Genomic DNA, 19,320 nt, shown 5'->3' with positions numbered 1-19,320 from the left:
ATGTTGCCAAAATTTAATACATACCACTTAAAATTGACAGTTCGCATAGCAGAGCCTGCAATTCTAAGCAGTGTTACAGAAAGTAGTTTAACTCAACCTATTGGTTTCCCTTTCTAGTAGTTCCGCATAGAAGTAGGCTGTTAATTACTATCATTTGCCTGAAATGGTATAGGGTTTCCTGCCTGAGCAGGGGGTTGAACTAGATGACCTCCAAGGTCCCTTCCAACTTCTTATTATTTATTGTTTTTATTCAAAGGATTGCTAGTAGGGGAGAAGACGATGAAGAAATTTTTGTTGTTGTTGATTATGCAGTTAACATTGTTGGAATAGAAGACACAGACAAACATACACACACTACAAATCTGTTTTAGTAGTGTTCATGAAGTCTGGCTACCTGCCAATTTTACAACACATCAGAAGCTTTTAAAAGTTTTACAACAAACATTTCACAATTCCCTTGTCACTTGTCTGGGAGCAAGGAGCATTCCCTTGCACCAAAGGGTTTCTGTTTCTCTTTCTTTGACTACTTAAATATACATAGTGCATATTAGATGTATCATTCTGGTTCCTAAAAATATAACTCATAAAAGCTCCAAAAGAAGAGGAAGGAAGCTGTGAACAAAAATGAGATGAGAATGTGCAGATCCAGGATAGAGCAATCTTTTTAATAATGGCCGTATCCCAAATTCTAGAATTAATTCCTTATGATTATTTTGTGATTTGCTGCAGAATTTGTAAGCCAGGTTTCCACGGCCTAATCTAATTTTCAAGGGGCCCAGTACAAATTTGTAATACAGTTTTAAACCCTTGTACATACCATAATCCCACCTGATGAAATAAAGCTTTCTTTGTAAAATCTTACATTAATTTTTCTGCATTTCTAAAATTACGCCATGGCCCACAGTGAGGCTTTTCTATCCATATCCCAAACACATTATTGCCTTGAGGTAGGTATGTACACCCATGCATACGTGTCATTTACTGATGTGAAAGTAGATACTTACTGAATGTCAATCCATCTGTTTCAGAATATACCCTCTTGCTGAGCACTTTATTTCCACACTTTGGTGAATTTTATTTTTAGTTTATTCCACTATAAAACTATTGATATTTAATAAACAAATCCATTTGATTAAGAATGAATTACTTTGTCTCTTTGGTCCTATTATAGTTCTTGTTTCATTAGTTCTTCTCTCCTCCAACCTATTGAAATGGCCCTCTGAAACTGTCAGTCCTTGAGTACATTTGACTAAGACCCCACTTCACTTGCTGTTGTGTAACTGTTGTAAAAAGGCTGAGGCAATCAAGGTTGGGAAAGGACAATTTCAGTAGACCATGGCAATGACCAAATTAATCTATGGGCACAAATTAATCTGTGCTGCCCAAATTAATCTATGGGCACACAGGGACTCTGTAATCAGTGGGGCAGAAATCAATCCATAGGGGCCCAATAGGGGATGGTGAGCTAAATAATAATAATAATAATAATAATAATAATAATAATAATAATAATAATAATAATAAAAAAGTTGGAAGGGACCTTGGAGGTCATCTAGTCCAAGCCCCTGCTCAGGCAGGAAACCTTATACCATTTCAGGCAAATGGCTGGCCAGTCTCTTCTTAAAAACCTCCAGTGTTGGAGCATTCACCACCTCTGGAGGCAGGTTGTTCCACTGGTTAGTTTTTCTAACTGTCAGGAAGTTTCTCCTTAGTTCTAGGTTGCTTCTCTCCTTGACTAGTTTCCATCCGTTGCTTCTTGTCCTGCTTTCAGGTGCTTTGGAGAATAGCTTGACTCCCTCTTCTTTGTGGTAGCCCCTGAGATATTGGAAAACTGCTATCATGTCACCCCTCACCCTTCTTTTCATTAAATGGAGTGATAAGGGGTCAATGATGTAACCTCTTCAAGGACAGAAGGAAAAGAATGGATTAATCAAAAAGATAGAGACAAAAATGTAAGACCCACCCCACTGCTCACCGTTCCTGTATGCCCATAAATAAATGTGGACGATTCCTTCTTGAAGCCAGGAATGCATAGAGTGAAATGTGAAGAAGACTTGCCAATATTTTCTAAAACAACAGTTTGAAGCTTAATTCAGGCAGGGTGGTGAGCACATAAGGAAACACTTTTAAAAATGCAGTTTCCTGTTTATACAGTCCAGTATTAAGAGTGTCAGGGACCCATCCCTTCATTCTTTAAACTTTCCCAACTGGATATCCTCCAGGTGTATGGGCTTCAGCTGCTGGCCAACTTGGACAAAAGACTGATATATAGATAAGAGTTTCTAGTAGTTTGAAGTAGATGATTACAATTACTTTAGATTGGGCAATTAATTGTATTATTTCCTGGGCTGTAAGTTAAATGGTGGTATTTATTTGCAGGGCTTATAAGCCATTGTAATCAACCAACTGGCATAGAACTCCCCAAATCCATAAACTGGGATTAAAAACATAGGTAAGCACTCCATTTTTAAAACTAAAACTATACAGTATATTGTAAAGAAAAAGAAACTAGGAATCAATATTCAAAATACCATGAGATTAATTCATCGTCTGAAAGGATAATCATAACCACCCTGCCTGCAATTCAGAATACTGATTTTCTGAAACTCGGGAGGGAGGGGTTCACTCAAATATCTAGGGATTAAAGAGGAAGGACATGGAACTAAGAAGATATGTTTCCATGAAGTACTTACTTTACTGAATTCAAACTGTAGTAACACTGGCATACATCATTTGAAGCCTATTTATTCTGCTGAGTGAGGCCCTGGAACAATTCCCCTGAAAGAACTACTGCAGGTTACCTTGGAACAAGGTTATCCATGGGTAAAGGTCTAAAAAAAAAGTCAGGATGGTATCCATAATTGCATGACTGAAGCCCTGTGCATGTTACATCAAGTGCATGTTACATGCCAAAAAAGGGTGTGCAGCTTCAATTACATGGTTGTTCCCCCCTTAATTATTTATTCAACTCTTCCTGATGGATGTCCCCTGATCCTCAATCCAGGATAATTCCCTATTTTTTCTACAGCGCAATGGCTTTGCAATGTAAGATTTTGAATGTCCCATATGCTACATTATTATTTCTAGAACTTGTAAGCCACAAGCTGATCTGCTCTATTTCCCATGTCCTTGCTACTAATTGATCCTAATCTAAAACATTTTGCAATCCACAATAAATATTGCAAAAATTATTCGCAATTATCCTCAGTAAACAAAATCACCACATAGGAGTAGCTTCTTTCTGCGCTGTGTCATTAGAAATAACATTTTTCTTACACCTCTTCATTTGATTATCTTGCAAACACATCTTTTATGTTTGTTATATATGTAAAAGTCTTATTGTTTAATGGTAAATAATTTGAGAGTGAAGTTAACTCCTTTTAACATTTCTGATCCTCTTGAGAGAGATTGTTCCCATTAACATTTTCTACAAAACCAGTTCTTCTGTATAAAAATAACATTATGAAGTAAATCCAGTGCATTTTGTTTGAAATCCAATTTGATCCTTTCTGTTTATTCTGTTTGGCCAAAATCCTACTTACAGGAGATATTACGCTACATCTTCTGATTAATTAGTTTTCAAATATGGTCTGCATCTTATTACAAGCTTTTTCCAAAAAACAAACAAACAAACCAGGCTTTCATTTTTGGAGTACTTTCTGCAAACATGTGCAGCTTAACTTTGAGAAAGTTAACCTAAAGATATCTACATAGTGCATTAAAACAGTTTTGTAATGTTTATGTGCCTTAGCTATATTTTTCTTTGATTGGAACCCTAATAGAAGGAACTAAAAATAACTTGGAAAAATAGTGATAACCAAATACATGCCAAGGGTAAAAATGAACAGCTGAGTAAACAAAATCCCTGTATTAACTTGTGTGCATGCCTCAAAGATGTGTATGTATGTTTGCGTGTACATAGAAGAGCAACAAAGATGATTGGGGGACTGGAGGCTTAAACATATAAGGAACGGCTGCTGGAATTGGGTATGTGTAGTTTAACGAAGAGAAGGGTGAGGGGTGACATGATAGCAGTGTTCCAATATCTCAGGGGCTGCCACAAAGAAGAGGGAGTCAAGCTATTCTCCAAAGCACCTGAAAGCAGGACAAGAAGCAATGGATGGAAACTAGTCAAGGAGAGAAGCAACCTAGAACTAAGGAGAAACTTCCTGACAGTTAGAACAATTAACCAGTGGAACAACCTGCCTCCAGAAGTGGTGAATGCTCCAACACTGGAGGTTTTTAAGAAGAGACTGGACAGCCATTTGCCTGAAATGGTATAGGGTTTCCTGCCTGAGCAGGGGGTTGGACTAGATGACCTCCAAGGTCCCTTCCAACTTATTATTATTATATACTATATATATATATATATATATATATACGCATACACACATAATATACACACATATACATATACACACACACAGAGAGAGAGATAGACGATAGATAGAAATAGAGATTTTTTCCTTTATATTGTAATTAGAAGCATTACAAATTTATATGGAATAAAGTTGGATAAGACTTGTACAGTATATCTTTACCAGTATATCTGATAAAGTGGTTTTCCTTTCATAAAACCTTATGCTACTTTATGCATTGAATATGCTTTCTTATATTTATTTGTATATAACACTGAAACATAATCTAACATGATGTCAAGAAATCTCATGCTTCCACACTCTTCCGTTTCTTCTAACTCTACAGATCCACATGGAGACCAAACTTATATTGTCAATGAGTGTAAACACTCTTTTTGGACTATTTTCAGGTGGCCCTGATTGCACTGGACTAGAATAGTAGATGGGAAACAGGAAGGCACAATATTAAACTATGGGTTCACAACATATTCAAACCCAACCAGTGATTTCAACTGCTTCGCTTTGCTACCAATTATAAATACCACTATATTCTTTAAGCCTCTGATTCTTCATTTTTACTGTGGTGATGGCATGGATATCTCTTGTACATTCTTCCATTTAATTAGCATATTAGCAGGCCATACTTGCCTTCCTGGCATTCTTTCTTTCGTTTTGCTGGTGCCAGTTTTCAGTTCCAGAGGGAGGCAGAAAGACAAGTGTGGAGAATAAGTACACAAAAAAGCCACTTCCAGGTTGCCAAGAACCCCATGAATGATTTAATAAACATAGTCTTGTCTCATTCTTCAGGTGACTGGAATGTGGTTATTGCTGAAGACAAATATTCATTCATTCATTCATTCATTCATTCATTCATTCATTCATTCATTCATTCATTCTTCTTCCTAACACTCCATCACAGACATCTTTTGCATTCCATCACTGGAGATTTTTAAGAAGAGACTAGACAGTCACTTGTCTGAAATGGTATGGGTCAGGGGTGTCAAACTGCCGGCCTACAGGCTGGATGCGTCATGCCGAAACCATGCCCATCCCATTGCCGGCAATGGAAAAAAAATCGCAATACGTCACGACATGTAATGTGAGGTTGTGAGCTTGACACCCCTGGTATAGGTTATCCTGCTTGAGCAGGGGACTAGACTAGAAGACCTCCAAGGTCCCTTACAGCTCTATTCTATTCCAAAGATCTTTCAGCAAGATATATTTAAGATTTAAGGTGCTGGGCCTAAAGCCCTACATGGCTTAGGCCCGGGATATTTGCAGGACCGTCTGCTGCCAGGAACGACTTCCCATCACCTGGTGCGCTCACACAGTGAGGGCCTCCTCAGGGTGCTGTCGGCTAGACAATGTCGCTGGCGACCCCCAGGGGGAGGGCCTTCTCTGTGGGAGCACCTGCCCTGTGGAATCAACTTCCCCTTGAGCTCCGGATGGCCCCGGATCTCCGTTCCTTTCGTCGCGACCTTAAAACATGGCTTTTTCAACAGGCTGACCTGGACTGACAATAGGGATTTTTTAAAATGTTTTTAATATTTTATCATCGGGGCTTTAATTTATTTTTTTTAACATTTGTATTATTGTCTTTTATTGATGTTAGCCACCCTGAGTCCTTCGGGAGATAGGGCGGCATATAAGTCCCAAATAAATAAATAAATAAATAAATAAATAAATAAATAAATAAATAAATAAATAAATATTTGGAAGGGCTTTCCACAACTAACATTTTCTTCTGATGGCAGTAGCCTTTAAGAACAAATTGACTGTAGAGTAGTCATAATTTTATTCCCATGAGTCAGTGCTGAAGCTGTACCAGTTTTGAAATCTTCAGGACTGCACTAGAGTTTTGTTTACTTGTGGGAACCTTCCCTAACCTCTGCTCCCAGAAATCTGCTAGTATGACTTTTGGCCTTCAGCCCTGGTACTTAATTGGCAACAGTAGTTATTGTAATCCTCATAGATTTGCAAGGCGTCAAATTTGTGAAAGCTGGATCAGGCTGCACTTGCTTGTAGTTATTCAGAAATAAATGTTCTTTTTGAGTTGTTGGCAAGGGTAAAATTTATGTATGGATAAAATCTGAGCTACGTCTTTTATAAATCACAGGAAAATGATTTATTCTACCAAATTTCTACAGAAGGATTCATTTCAATGCAGGCAGTCCTCGACTCGACTTAGGACCAGAATTGAGCCCAAAATTTCTGTTCTGTTGCAAAGTGAGACAATTGTTAAGCGAACTTTGCCTCATTTAAGATGTTTCTTGCCATAGTTGTTAAGTGAGTCGCTGCAGTTGTTACGTTAGTAACATGACTGTTAAGTGACTCTGGCTTCCCCACTGACTTTGCTTGTCAGAAGGTTACAAAAGGTGATCAAATGACCTCAGGACACTGCAACTGTCATAAATATGAGTCAGTTACCAAGCATCTGAATTTTGGTTATGTGACCGTGGGGATGCTGCAAGAGTCGTAAGTGCGAAAAACAGTCATTAGAGTCACTTTTTCCAGTGCTGTTGTAACTTCAAAGGTCACTAAACAAAGTGTTGTAAGTCGAGGACTACCTGTACCAGATAATTCTCCATGACAGAAGTTTCCATTCACAAACGAAGAAAAGAATTGTGTCTCTACTGCAAATCAAGAGTTTGGTAGCATCTTTTCTAACTAACACATTTTATTAACAGGCATAAGCTTTCATAAGTTGCAGCTCACTTCATCAGATGCTCAGCCTGTATACAATTTAAATTGGGAGGAGTTGGGAGGGGGAAGGCAAGGAGAACACAGGCCAGTTATGCTGATACAGGTTACACTGAGACAGATTATAAACACCTTATCAATTGCAATGTGTTAAAAAGACATTGCATTTGTTGGTAATGGATAGCACCTGTAAAATCAGAATTATTGCCTATGGGAAATTAGAAATATCTGCCACATCGGTTTCAAGGCTGTTAGGAGAAAGCTAAGCAGTCCTGTTATCCTCCATGAATTGTGTAAAAGCTTGGGCTAAAGTAAAAGTTTTGAAAGAAAATCAGATATCACCTTACATACTTAAAATCATCCAGGTTTTGGCTTTCTGAAGTATGAGTGGCTTCTTCTGTCCTAAAGCAGCAGAAATGGATTGTGATAGTCTAGAGCCGGGGTGTCAAACTGCTGGCCCGCAGGCCAGTTTCTTCACGCAGATACCACGCCTACCCCAGCTCCGGCAATGTGAAAAAAGTCGTGATACGTCACGACGCATCACATGACATGGTGAGTTTGACATCCGTGGTCTAGAGCTTCATCATCAAACTGTAAAAATGGTCAGATATTTATTTATTCATTTAAAACATTTTTATAGCGGCCCATCTTAAAATCAAACCCCGGACAGCTCATAAGCAAACAATAAAAATAAAGAACATTAAAAACAAAATGGGAAAAGCCTGTCCCACAACTGAACTTCCCCGATATTGCCCATGACATTGGCCTTACATTTTGGCCTCATCCTCTCCCAACACTTGGGGAAAGCCCAGCTTTCTAGAAGCTTAAGGGGTAAACTTACTCCACCCTTTGGAACATTGTGCCCCTTGAGGTGAGATCCGAACTCATGGCCTTCCAAAAGACCCTGAAATCCTGGTTCTGCCAACTGGCTTGAAGCCCCAATGGGAGCATCCCTCGTTGGAGATATTAAATGGATTTGGAAGAAGATCCCACTCCTGTCCCATTGGATTCTGGTTCCTAAACTAACTATTTTTTGTTAATTTTAATATTTATTTTTTAAAAGTTTTTATGTTTGTATTTTAGTTTTATTGTATAAGTCATCCAGAGTCACCTGACAATAATATGGCTGGCATATTAGGTAAACAAACAAACAAACAAATCTTTATTTTCACTAACCCTCTATCAAAATGCAATTTGTTTTGTTATTGATTTAATGGATGAATAAAAAAGCACATATATTACTGTTTTATGTATTACTTATTTTTAGTGTTTTAATCACTGTATTTAAGAATAATTGGGTCCCTTTGCAATGCAGTTTACCTCTGTATTTTCTTTTATGCAGTTAAATATATTTTCTTCTACGATGTATGAACAACTAGATTATATCCACTTAGGCGCTTTATACTTCCTTGCAATTTTGACTAATTCTGGAATTGTACCCTTCAGGTTACCCCAGGTAGCTTGCTTAATTATCTATTTAAAACATAAATGCAATTATAGCAATATCAAATTTGGGGTTTCATGTTAGATTTGGTTTTGTCAATTATTTCAGTTCTAGAATTACAGATTAATTTTATTTTCATATTTTCAAGTCATTTCATAGTTTCCTAATTTGTCTAAAAGTGAATCTGGGTACCACATCGAAATGTCACACAATGAACCAACCGTCAATCATGATAACAGATTGTATTGGCATGTGTTGCTAATATGTATATGTTTCCATGTGTCCTTTGACCAAACAGCGGAGGCTCAATTGGTAGAGAGTCAGTTGGGTCAAGTGGTTAAGGTACCAGGCTAGAAATTAGGAGACTGTGAGTTCTAGTACCACCTTAGGTAGGAAATCTAGGTAGATGACCTCGGGCCAGTCATTGTTGCTAAGCCCATGAGATCAGGCTCAGGCAAAAAGTCAGTGGATCAGTTCGTGTCACAACTAATGGAACAACACTCGGTTGATCTGAAAAGCAAAAGCAGACCCTGCACTTGCAGAAAAAACACTAAGAAGAAAAAGAATTGGATCAACTGCTAGAAAGTAATCATGAAGACAGTGCAGAAACTGAGCATAACAGTTTTTGGTCCATTTTGCTTTCATAGTGTCAGATGCTTTGGAAAAATTTCAGAGAAAGAACAGCTTCATAATTAGAAACTTGTCAAAAATTTACCTAATTTGGAGATGATTTTTTTTTACGTTAGAATCTTGTCATTCTTTTGTCTAGACCACAAAGGTGTTTCTGTTGTTTCAGCATAGTAAAATTAAAGAGTGAACTTGAAAACATATGTATTTATCCCCCTTAAAATGAAATCCTGTTTTCACATAAAGCACCAGGATTTCTTATATGTGACTTACTGATTTTTTTTCATAAGTCTACTATAGTGCCAAACCATCAAACTTCCAATTATAATTTGCATATTAATAAAAGGGTATGAGTCTAAATGGAAGGTATTGGAATTATTTGATAATTAAATTACTATTAGGAAAATATTAAGTTGGTATAATCAAATTAAAATATGTGACCAAAGATCAAGCGTTCTAACTGTTTAATCGTATTTCTGCATAGGGTCACATATTCAGCTAGTCATTATGTGTTTGGTTTGATTTTAGTCTAGTGCACTTATTTAATCCATTATGTATAAAAACAAAAACTGCTTAGTATGATGTATGAATTTTTCATCTTTATATAAAATAAGGCAACCTAAATACTCTTATTTTTTTAAAATTCCTATAATGAACAACATTTACATCCAGAAGTTCTATATATGAACTTCTTACTCAGCTATAGGTAGCTACTGCATGTGCTTATACTTCAGCAATATTTCGCCCTTTTCGTGGCCCTGACTTGTAAGATTGTTGTTGTTGTTAGTTGCGAAGTCGTGTCCGACCCATCGCGACCCTATGGACAATGTTCCTCCAGGCCTTCCTGTCCTCTACCATCTTCTGAAGTCCATTTAAGCTCATGCCTACTGCTTCAGTGACTCCATCCAGCCACCTCATTCTCTGTCGTCCCCTTCTTCTATTGCCCTCAATCTTTCCCAGCATTAGGCTCTTCTCCAGTGAGTCCTTCCTTCTCATTAGGTGGCCAAAGTATTTGAGTTTTAGCTTCAGGATCTGGCCTTCTAAAGAGCAGTCAGGATTGATCTCCTCTAGGACTGACCGGTTTGATCGCCTTGCAGTCCAAGGGACTCGCAGGAGTCTTCTCCAGCACCATAGTTCAAAGGCTTCAATTCTTTGGCGCTCAGCCTTTCTTATGGTCTAGCTTTCACTGCCATACATTGCAACTGGGAAGACCATAGCCTTGACTATTCGCACTTTTGTTGACAGATACGCACTTTTGTTGTAAGATATCCACGTGGAAATAAAAAAACTCTGTGCTGATCTCTGATCAAACAATTATTTATGATGAAAGACCAAGAAAATTATGAAAGCTATAAGGGCAAATTTATGTCCCAAAAGAATAAAATGAATGGAAAATGGGTATGGAAGATGTTGAGAACAGAGTCAACATGTTACAGGATATCATAGAAATGTGTGTAGTTATGTTAATGAGAAATACAAAATAAATGTTGTAGGTAGAATGAAGATGAAAACAAGACAATGGGGAAGGAAAAATGCTTATAAGAGAATTCTTATAAGCTTTAAAAAAGGAGGAGAAAACATAATTTGTATACAGGTAATCTTCCACTGACAAAACATTCTTTTAGTGATTGTTCAAAGTTACAGCAGCACTGAAAAAAGTAACTTACAACCATCACAGCATCTCCATGGCCACAAGATCAAAATTTCGTTGCTTAGCAACTGGCATGTATTTGTGACAGTTTCAGGGTCCCGGGGTCATGTGATCACCATTTGAACCTTCTCAGCCAGCTTCTGACAAGCAAAGTCAATGGTGGAATCATGCTTATTGACCAAATGATTCCCTTAACTGCTGTGAGTTTGCTTAACAACTGTGGCAAAAAGGTAATTAAAATGGACAAAACTCACTACTGCCTCACTTAGCAACGGAAATTTGGGGCTCATTTGTGGGACTTATAGATATAGGTAATCCTCTGCTATGCAACAGTTTATTGCTGATAAGCCACTAGGCCGTCTCAAAACTCAGAATGTAAAACACAGAACTTTAATAAGACTGTATATAAAAATAAAATAAAAGTTACAGAGAATCTAGCCAAGGAAAGATTCAGACTGACAGAGAAATTGTAGACTCACTTTGAGGGAAATAAAACATTTATTTTGGACCTTGATGAAGAGGACTAAACAAGGAGCCTCCTGCTGTGTGAATCAAAACGATAACAAAAATAATGACATTCAAAATGAAACTGACCTGAGAAGATGCAGGAGAGAATCATTCAGAGACCTGCTATGTTTAGTTTTAACTAAAAACAAATGCTGTTCATATTAATATCCAAGAGAAATTCAAAAATGCTGTGAAAACATTGAAAACAAAATCTGTCTGCAAATGTAGAAGAAATAATTGAAAAAAATGATGCCATTTGTTTTAAGGAGTAACTGTGTGTCCTCTTTAAAGTGTGTTTGAACACTGCAGTTTTGCCTGACAGTTTTATTTGTTGAAAAATATTTGTATAACTTCCCATCTTATAACAAACTCTGGACGGCTCAAAAATTAAAGCGGGTAAAAACTATATTAATGCTATAAAAACCAGACTCATTAAATACCAAGACCTGGCACCAAGTTAAGCTTCCAATATGCAGGCACCTCATCCCAGCTCTTGTGGGTAAAGGCATGTCTTCAGGGTTTTACAGAAGTCTACCTGATGAACTTCTAAAAAAAGTTACGCTTTCTAGTTCCCATAAAAGTAAAGGTTTCCCCTGTCTAGTTGTTTCCAACTCGGGGGGGGGGAGAGTCTGCTCATCTCCATTTCTTAGCCAAGGGTGTCAGTGTTGTCCGGAGACATTTCCATGGTAATGTGGCCAGCATGGCTATACGCCAAGGGACACGGAATGCTGTTACCTTTCCACCAAAGTGGTACCTATTTATCTATTCACCTTTGCATGCTTTCAAACTGCTGGACGGGCAGGAGCTGGGACAAGTAACGGGAGCTCACTCCATCACGCAGAGCTCAGTTCAGCATCTTTAACCGCTGAGCCACTGCGCCCCTAGCTCCTATTAAGTTGGCAGTATTTAAGGTAACAACTTTAACATTGACTCCCAATGGAAAGCCTAATGGGTCGCTGAACTCCCAGTCATAGGAAGACATATAAATGACCCCACAAAAAAAGGTGCCAGGCTTTGAAGTACCATGTCAGTCATGGACAATCCTGAATAGGATTCGCACCTCATATGGCATCTGCCAGGACTCTCTGCAGAAATAGGGCATGGTATCCTCCCTTCAATGTGACTGCGGGGTCCCACATCAAACTGTAGATCACATCATGACCAGCTGTAAGCTGAGGGCATGTACCGGTCCAGTATCTGATTTTTTTTTAATATAAACGATGCTGCACTTCAATAGTTAGATGGCCTAGACATTGATATTTGAACACAGATCTTTTTAACATTTATATTTTATTGTGTTCTACTAATCTAGATGAAATGTTAATGTATATTGCTAGTCTGTGTATAATATGCCATATGCTAAATAAATTTAAGGTAAGAGACAAGGAGCATACCCACCCTTCTGACCTGATAAGTTAATGACCTTAGGGAAAGGTGGTCCCACAGACAGCCTGGCCCTGGCCCATATAGGACATTTATTTATTTATTTATTTATTTATTTATTTATTTATTTATTTATTTATTATTTAGACTTATATACCGCCCTTCTCCCGTAGGACCCAGGGCGGTTCACAAGACGATTAAGGTTTAGGTTTTATTCAATTAAAACAATATAACAATACAAAAGTTAATAACAAATTAAAATAAATTAAATTATCCTTAATTAAAATCTAAAACCCTTAACTCTAATTAAAAAAAACCCAATTACAATAGGTTAAAAATTAAAAGTTCTCAGTCCTGGCCGGAAAGCTCAAAGAGCCAGGTCTTCAGGTCCCGGCGGGATGAATGAAAATCTGGGGCAGTCCTGAGCTCTATGAGTAACTGGTTCCAAAGGGCAGGCGCGCCCACAGAGAAGGCCCTCCCTCTGGGTGTCGCCCTCCGGCAATCCTTTGCCGGCGGCACCCTGAGAAGGCCCTCCCTGTGGGAGCGCACAGGACGAAGGGAACTTGATGCCCGCAGCAGGTGTTCCCTCAGATATCCCGGTGATGAGCAGCACTTTCAATTGCACCCAGAAGCTGGAAGCCAGTGCAACTCACAAGACAGAGGTGTTACATATGCAAGCCTAGGGACGTCCATCGCTGTGCACACTGTTGAAGTTTCTGGGTGGTTTTAAGGGCAGCCCCATGTATAGTGTAGTGCAGTAATCCAAAGGGAGTTTTGGATACTGTGAGCAAGGCCTCCCAGTCCAGGACATGGCCTAATTGATACAGTAGATGAATCTGTCAAAAGCCCTTTTAACCACAGCTGCCACTTCCAATAAGAAGAATTCCATTATTTTCCCCCAAATAAAAGAAAAAATAGTAAGAATTAAAGCAAAAAAAAACCAGCATCAAAAGGATTAGTTAAGTTTGCATGTGTGAAGTTTTGGGGCACAATTCATATCTACGGGGTACAACAGGTGACAATAAGCCAAACTGTGGAAGGGCAATTTAACTTTATGCTAGGGAGGGTGTGAGTACTACATTTTTGCTGTTTAACAGATCCCTAAGATATGAATGATTACCTATGAGATCTAAAGTTTATTGTATGTTTCTTGATTTATGGAAAGCATATGATAAGTGAATAGGCTTGAATTATGGAATGTTTAGCAGAAGTATGCAGTTAAAGGTTGATTGCTAAATTCAACATGAACAGTATATGATTGAAGTTCAACCTGCAAAACAAACTGTAAAGTTAAGGAAGATAACTGATACACCTATCTGTATTGCCAAGGTGACAAATGGTAAAACACATTTTCAGTTCAAAATGGCTAGATAACATGGGCAAGTGACACGTTCACCTCCATAATTCACTGAATTGAAAGATGGGGGAAGAGGTACGACACAATCAGACTGACAAAATTTTGTATTATACCTAATGACATATGTAGTTTTAGCCTTCCTATAGAGCTGATTTGTTGGCCTGGTGTGCCTAGTGTGACTAATACATATGTATATGAAAGAAGAATGAATCGACTGAGAGAAAGGGAAAGACTGAGGACGTTGTGGTGCAATGGCATTCATAAGATCTTCAAAAAGAAACAGAGACAAGGTGTGTAGAGAACAAAACGCCATGTGCAATGTGGATGCATTGGACATACAAATATAGTCCTCGCTTACTGACCACAATTGAAACTGGCAACTCCACTGAGAAGTGCCCTGGACACTAACTAAATAATAATATTGAATGATCCAGACTTACAAACCTCACTTCAGCTTCTGTTGTTAAGTGAATCATCCACAGTCATTAAGCAAGACATCACATGATCACAACTTGAAATTTTATTGCCAATTTCTCCATTGATTCTGCTTGTTTGAAGCTGGTTATGAAGTGCACAAATGGCAATCATATTACCACAAGACGCTACAATAGTCATGAAAGCCTGCTGGTTTCAAAGCACACAAATGTCCACCACTAACTTCAAACAGTCACTAAATTGGTATTAGATAATGGAGGACGACTTGCAGTTTTCAAAATAGATTAGGGTAAGGTAACTGCTGTTGGCATAAACGGAACCATTTCTTTTTCTTAGTTCTTCGTTTTATTTCATAGTCCTTTTCTGCTTTTTGCATAATGTTGTTTAACCCAAAGGGTAAAGATGATGGACATGTATAAATTTAATCAGCTATGTTTTCATTTAGAAATTAAATATGCACGCTTATTTAAACAAGATAACTCAAGTCAGCCATCTCACCACCAAAGGAAAATAGTGTTTCTTTTTTAATGCTTACTGTACTTCATCAACCCAATGGGACATATTTCTTAGTGTATAAGCATAGGATTATTGTGTGTCTGTCTGCATAATTATAAGCACCTTCCACAAACAGAAGTGCTTTAGCAAAGTAGCTAGTCACTGCAGCCATTGAACCCCTGGGAAACCCGGAGGGTCAAAATTTGCAAGCTGGAGTCATGATTCATCAAAGATTGCAAGCGGTCTGGTTGGCAATTTCCTTCTCCCTCCCAATTCTTCTTTTCTTGCAGGATGATTTCCCCTGTTTTCCATATTAATAAGCAATTATCCAAACTTTATGGCTATATTACATTCACCCCTTTCCGCTGTAATGGTACGACCTGGAAATGGAAGGAAAACCCAGGGTTGCTGAGTAGTGTTAGACTAAGAGAGTCCTTGTAACCTGAGGCGAGGGGAGATTTCCCTCCCCTCCGGAGTTCAGCCGTGCTAACTTAATACTTCCCTCTTTATTTAAACAGGGACATATTGAAGTGGAAAGCGAGACAGTCTTTAGATTAGCTGCTTTGATTTTACAGGTAAGGTTTTTCCCGAACTCATTTTGTGGTTTCTTTTAACCTGCCATGCCTTCAGTTCCCAGACTGGAGTTTCTGCAGCATTGTTTATATTTTTGTAATAAAATGTAAAACTATACCCCGGCTGACCCAGTTAAAAAGGAATACCTGTTTGTTCTTCACGTTTTGCAAAGAGGTCACTGTGCAGACATTCAAAATTTGCCGGAGAAGAAATGCATGAAGAAAACTTACTTGGAGTGGGGTAGCGTGCTTTGAGTAAAGTATACTTTTGTGTCATCTGTCTGGTATAATTGTATGTATTTTCTGTAATACTAAAACTATATGTTGGGCATAGGAGAAAGATTCTGAAGTAGAGAAAAAAGGGGCTGTAATTATATTGAAAATCACTACGAAGACTTTAAAATGTCTTATCAATTCTGCTTCAGTTATTTATCATGTAGTTGTTTTTGCGTGGGTTATTTTTCTGAAGAAGTGGCTTCCATTTGTATTAATAAAATAATGAAACTTTGATTTTTTTAAAAATGTGTTTGAAATGGATCCAGATTACCAGACCTGTGTAATTTTAGTTTTTGTCTTACACACATGGGGTTGGTGGTCATGGAGGGAGTGAGTTGGTTCTTTTAAATAAAGGTTTTAAAACCTTTAAAAAAAGAAAGCCACTGATGTACTTTCAATTTGCACATAGGGTCAGCATTTGTTCAAAACTATTAACTTGAATTTTAATGATGTGGTATGGTATCTACGGTAAATGAAATGTAAACAGCCATTACAAAACAAAAAAAGATTTCTAACATGATTTTCCCCCTTTATAGGAAGCAAAAGGAGACTACTCTAGGTAATTACATTTCCTTTTTCATTATTAACTGTGTGGGTGAGGTTTAACTTTTCCTGCATTTGCTAATCACAAAGCAGAGCAAGTGCAACAAGCAGCATAAATTCAGAGCAAGTATTAGCAAAGGGGCAAGTGAAAATTGAACTATTCTTTTCCAAAGTGCAATAGTCTGGATGCTTATATTAGCTAAAATGTGATGAAATAAATCTTCTCAGTATTTTGTAGCAAGCTAGCCTCCATCTAGAGAGGTTCCTTTCACAACACACACACACACACACACACACACACACACACAATGTCCCTGTAAATCTCCTAATCTGATCTGTGAATAGCCCTAATGTATGCTTAGCAAAAAGTTTGGCAGCCTTGTAGATCAATGTGCAGTCTTTCCTTTTGCAGCTGCTTCAAGGGGGCTCACCCGTCACACTCCTATCCTGACAGCTATATTGTGGCTGCTGGAAGATTTTGAGCTTGGTGGGTTCAGCTCTTCCCTACCATGTGCAAATCAGATGCAGCTTTAGTCAGTTTTCTTCCTATCAGCAAAATACAGTTCCTTCAGTGTGCAATTCTTGTAGGAGCAATTAAATAAAAAGGACATTGTGTCTGTGTTGAAAGTGATGCTGGGGAGCTTAATTAGCAGCAGCTCACTTGAGAGATTTTGTAAGAGGAGAGCACTGTTAGTCTATGGCATTCCCAAATCAGGAGGAGTTAATATAGGCAAAAGCTTTAATCAGGTGACAGAGGGTGGCTAAAGTGATGTCAGATTTAAATTAGGGGGGGGAGGAGAAGAAGACAAGAGTGATTGGTTTTTAATCAGATTAATGTTTCATTAATGGCTTGGTTTCTTGCAAAGGGAAGATGGCTTGTTGTTGCTTACCATTCTGCCAAAATAAGATGCATGTATGGTTATATTCTGACATGACCTGTTGTAAGAACATATATTTTTTGCCATTAGGCAAATGCATTGTTTTTTGTTGTGTATGGTTGGGTGCAGAGACTTTCATAGTCGAAAAGCTCAAGTCTAGTATCCAAAAGTGTTTTGCAAGTCAGAAGATTTTCAGAAAAAGAGGATGCTAAAAAGAACCATGCCATAAAAGAAAGAAATGAGTTGGTTTGCTCACTGCTTCTTTTAGCCTGGTATTCCACTATATGGTTATTTCTGCAGAAATGAAGTCCGTAATAGAAAACAAGATTGAGCACTCTTATTCTATAGCTGCAGAATTACTGTCATAGCCCATGGCACCACCAATCAGTGCTTGAGCAAACTTCAAAACAAGTAGGGAGGGTTGGACTTGGATGAGAGACTACCAAGAAATCTCAGGACAGAAGACTTGATGGGTTTTTTTTAATTAATTGATCTTGCTGCTGGTCTTTCTCTTTTTCTCTTTGCTTCCACCTTTCTCAGCCATCAGAACCTTTTCCAAAGAGCTAGGTCTTTGCACAATAGGTCCAAAGTTATTCGTTCCTCAAGTGAGAATTCTGTGTTAATTTGTTTGATGATCCATTAGTTTGCTTCCTTGGCTGCCCTTGGCATTCTCAAGAATCTTCTCCAAGTTCAAAAGTGCCAATACTTTTCCTGCTTTTTCAGAGTCCAACTTTGTCTATACTGTTCTGAACTTCATAGGTGTAAACATAGGTAAAGGTAAAGGTTCCCCCGCACATGCGTGCTAGTCGTTTCCAACTCTAGGGGCCGGTGCTCACCTCCGTTTCAAAGCCGAAGAGCCAGCGTTTGTCCAAGGATGTCTCCGTGGTTGTGTGGCCGGCATGACTAGACGCCAAAAGCGCACGGAACACTGTTACCTTCCCACCGTAGTGGTCCCTATTTTTCTACTTGTATTTTTACGTGCTTTCGAACTGCTAGGTTGGCAGAAGCTGGGACGAGTAACAGGCGCTCACTCTGTTACGCGGCACTCGGGATTCGACCCGCCAAACTGCGGACCTTCTGATCGACAAGCTCAGCGTCCTAACCCACTGAGCCACTGCGTCCCTTAGGTGTAAACATAGTGTCTGAATATATTTTCAGAGCCCTTTATGGCTCTTATCATCAAGTGCTAGTCTGGTGTATATTTCTTGACCGCTTGATCCTTTACTATTGAATTGTTTTTTTAAAAAACAACAACAAAGAGATATGAGGGAATTGCAATCTACTTTGCAATTAGCAAGTTGTACTAGTGTTTCATAGCTTCCTTCTATCAGTTTACCAACAACTTGTGTTAACACTGCTGATCATTTGGTGATCGTGTTTACACATGATCCTCGGAATTATCTGTGCCAGTTGCTTGGGTTTGCATGATTCATGAATCATAAATTAAATACCGCCTGTGGCTGGCTAGTTTGTGATTTAGTATGTTGTGTGAACACAGCCAATCTATTATTAGGTTAGCTTGGATCATCATCTGGATCATCACACATCCTTCATAGCTTACAGCTATCAGGTGTATTACATCAGTACGTCTGGCGCCAAAATATCTACTTTTAAGTGTGTTAATTAAGCAGTTGCTGCTTTTTTGTAACAATGCAAGAAATGATTAAGGGTAGTGATTTTTACAAATAGGGATAAAAACATTAAGGTTTCAAACTGATAAACATTAATCACAGATTAGAATTCTTAATTGTTAATCTGATTTAATGCATGAAAGGGATCTGAAGTGTGCTGAAGGTGCCATCATGAAGAATATTACATGGATATTGTGAGTTGGCAAGACATTTAATTTGCTAAATTTAAACAAGCAGCTGTCTTAATTAGATATGAAGTTTAAACTATACTGAGACATCTTCCAAGACCAGTAATTATTTTATTGATAGTCTAGACCTTAAGTACTTTCACACAGAATTCACTCAATTATACCGTATGTATTAATTACATCTGAGAAGCTTTATAGGCAAATGTGCAGAATGAGAACTCCAGAAAATGAAGGTGAGGGAACTGAATTATTTAAAGGTGGTTATTCTCCGAGAT

At 38.2% G+C, this 19,320-nt stretch overlaps 1 protein-coding gene across 2 annotated transcripts in view; it reads left to right on the top strand.

Annotated features, from left to right (window-relative positions):
* The window catches only part of FRMD4B (FERM domain containing 4B), a gene marked incomplete at its 5' end in the record, with an annotated part of 176,306 nt that overhangs the window by 64,670 nt on the left and 92,316 nt on the right, over nucleotides 1-19,320 (top strand). For both annotated transcript variants that reach the window (XM_083355174.1, XM_083355173.1), the window contains 2 exons: nucleotides 15,476-15,532; nucleotides 16,342-16,364. In XM_083355174.1, the coding sequence (XP_083211300.1) occupies nucleotides 15,476-15,532; nucleotides 16,342-16,364 (80 nt within the window). The remainder of the gene's footprint in view (nucleotides 1-15,475; nucleotides 15,533-16,341; nucleotides 16,365-19,320) is intronic.

The sequence above is a fragment of the Vipera ursinii genome (assembly GCF_947247035.1).
Source record: "Vipera ursinii genome assembly, chromosome: 2".
NCBI classification, from domain to species: domain Eukaryota; kingdom Metazoa; phylum Chordata; class Lepidosauria; order Squamata; family Viperidae; genus Vipera; species Vipera ursinii.
The sequence above is the reverse complement of the archived record's forward strand: the minus strand, read 5'-3'. Positions and strand labels throughout refer to the sequence as shown.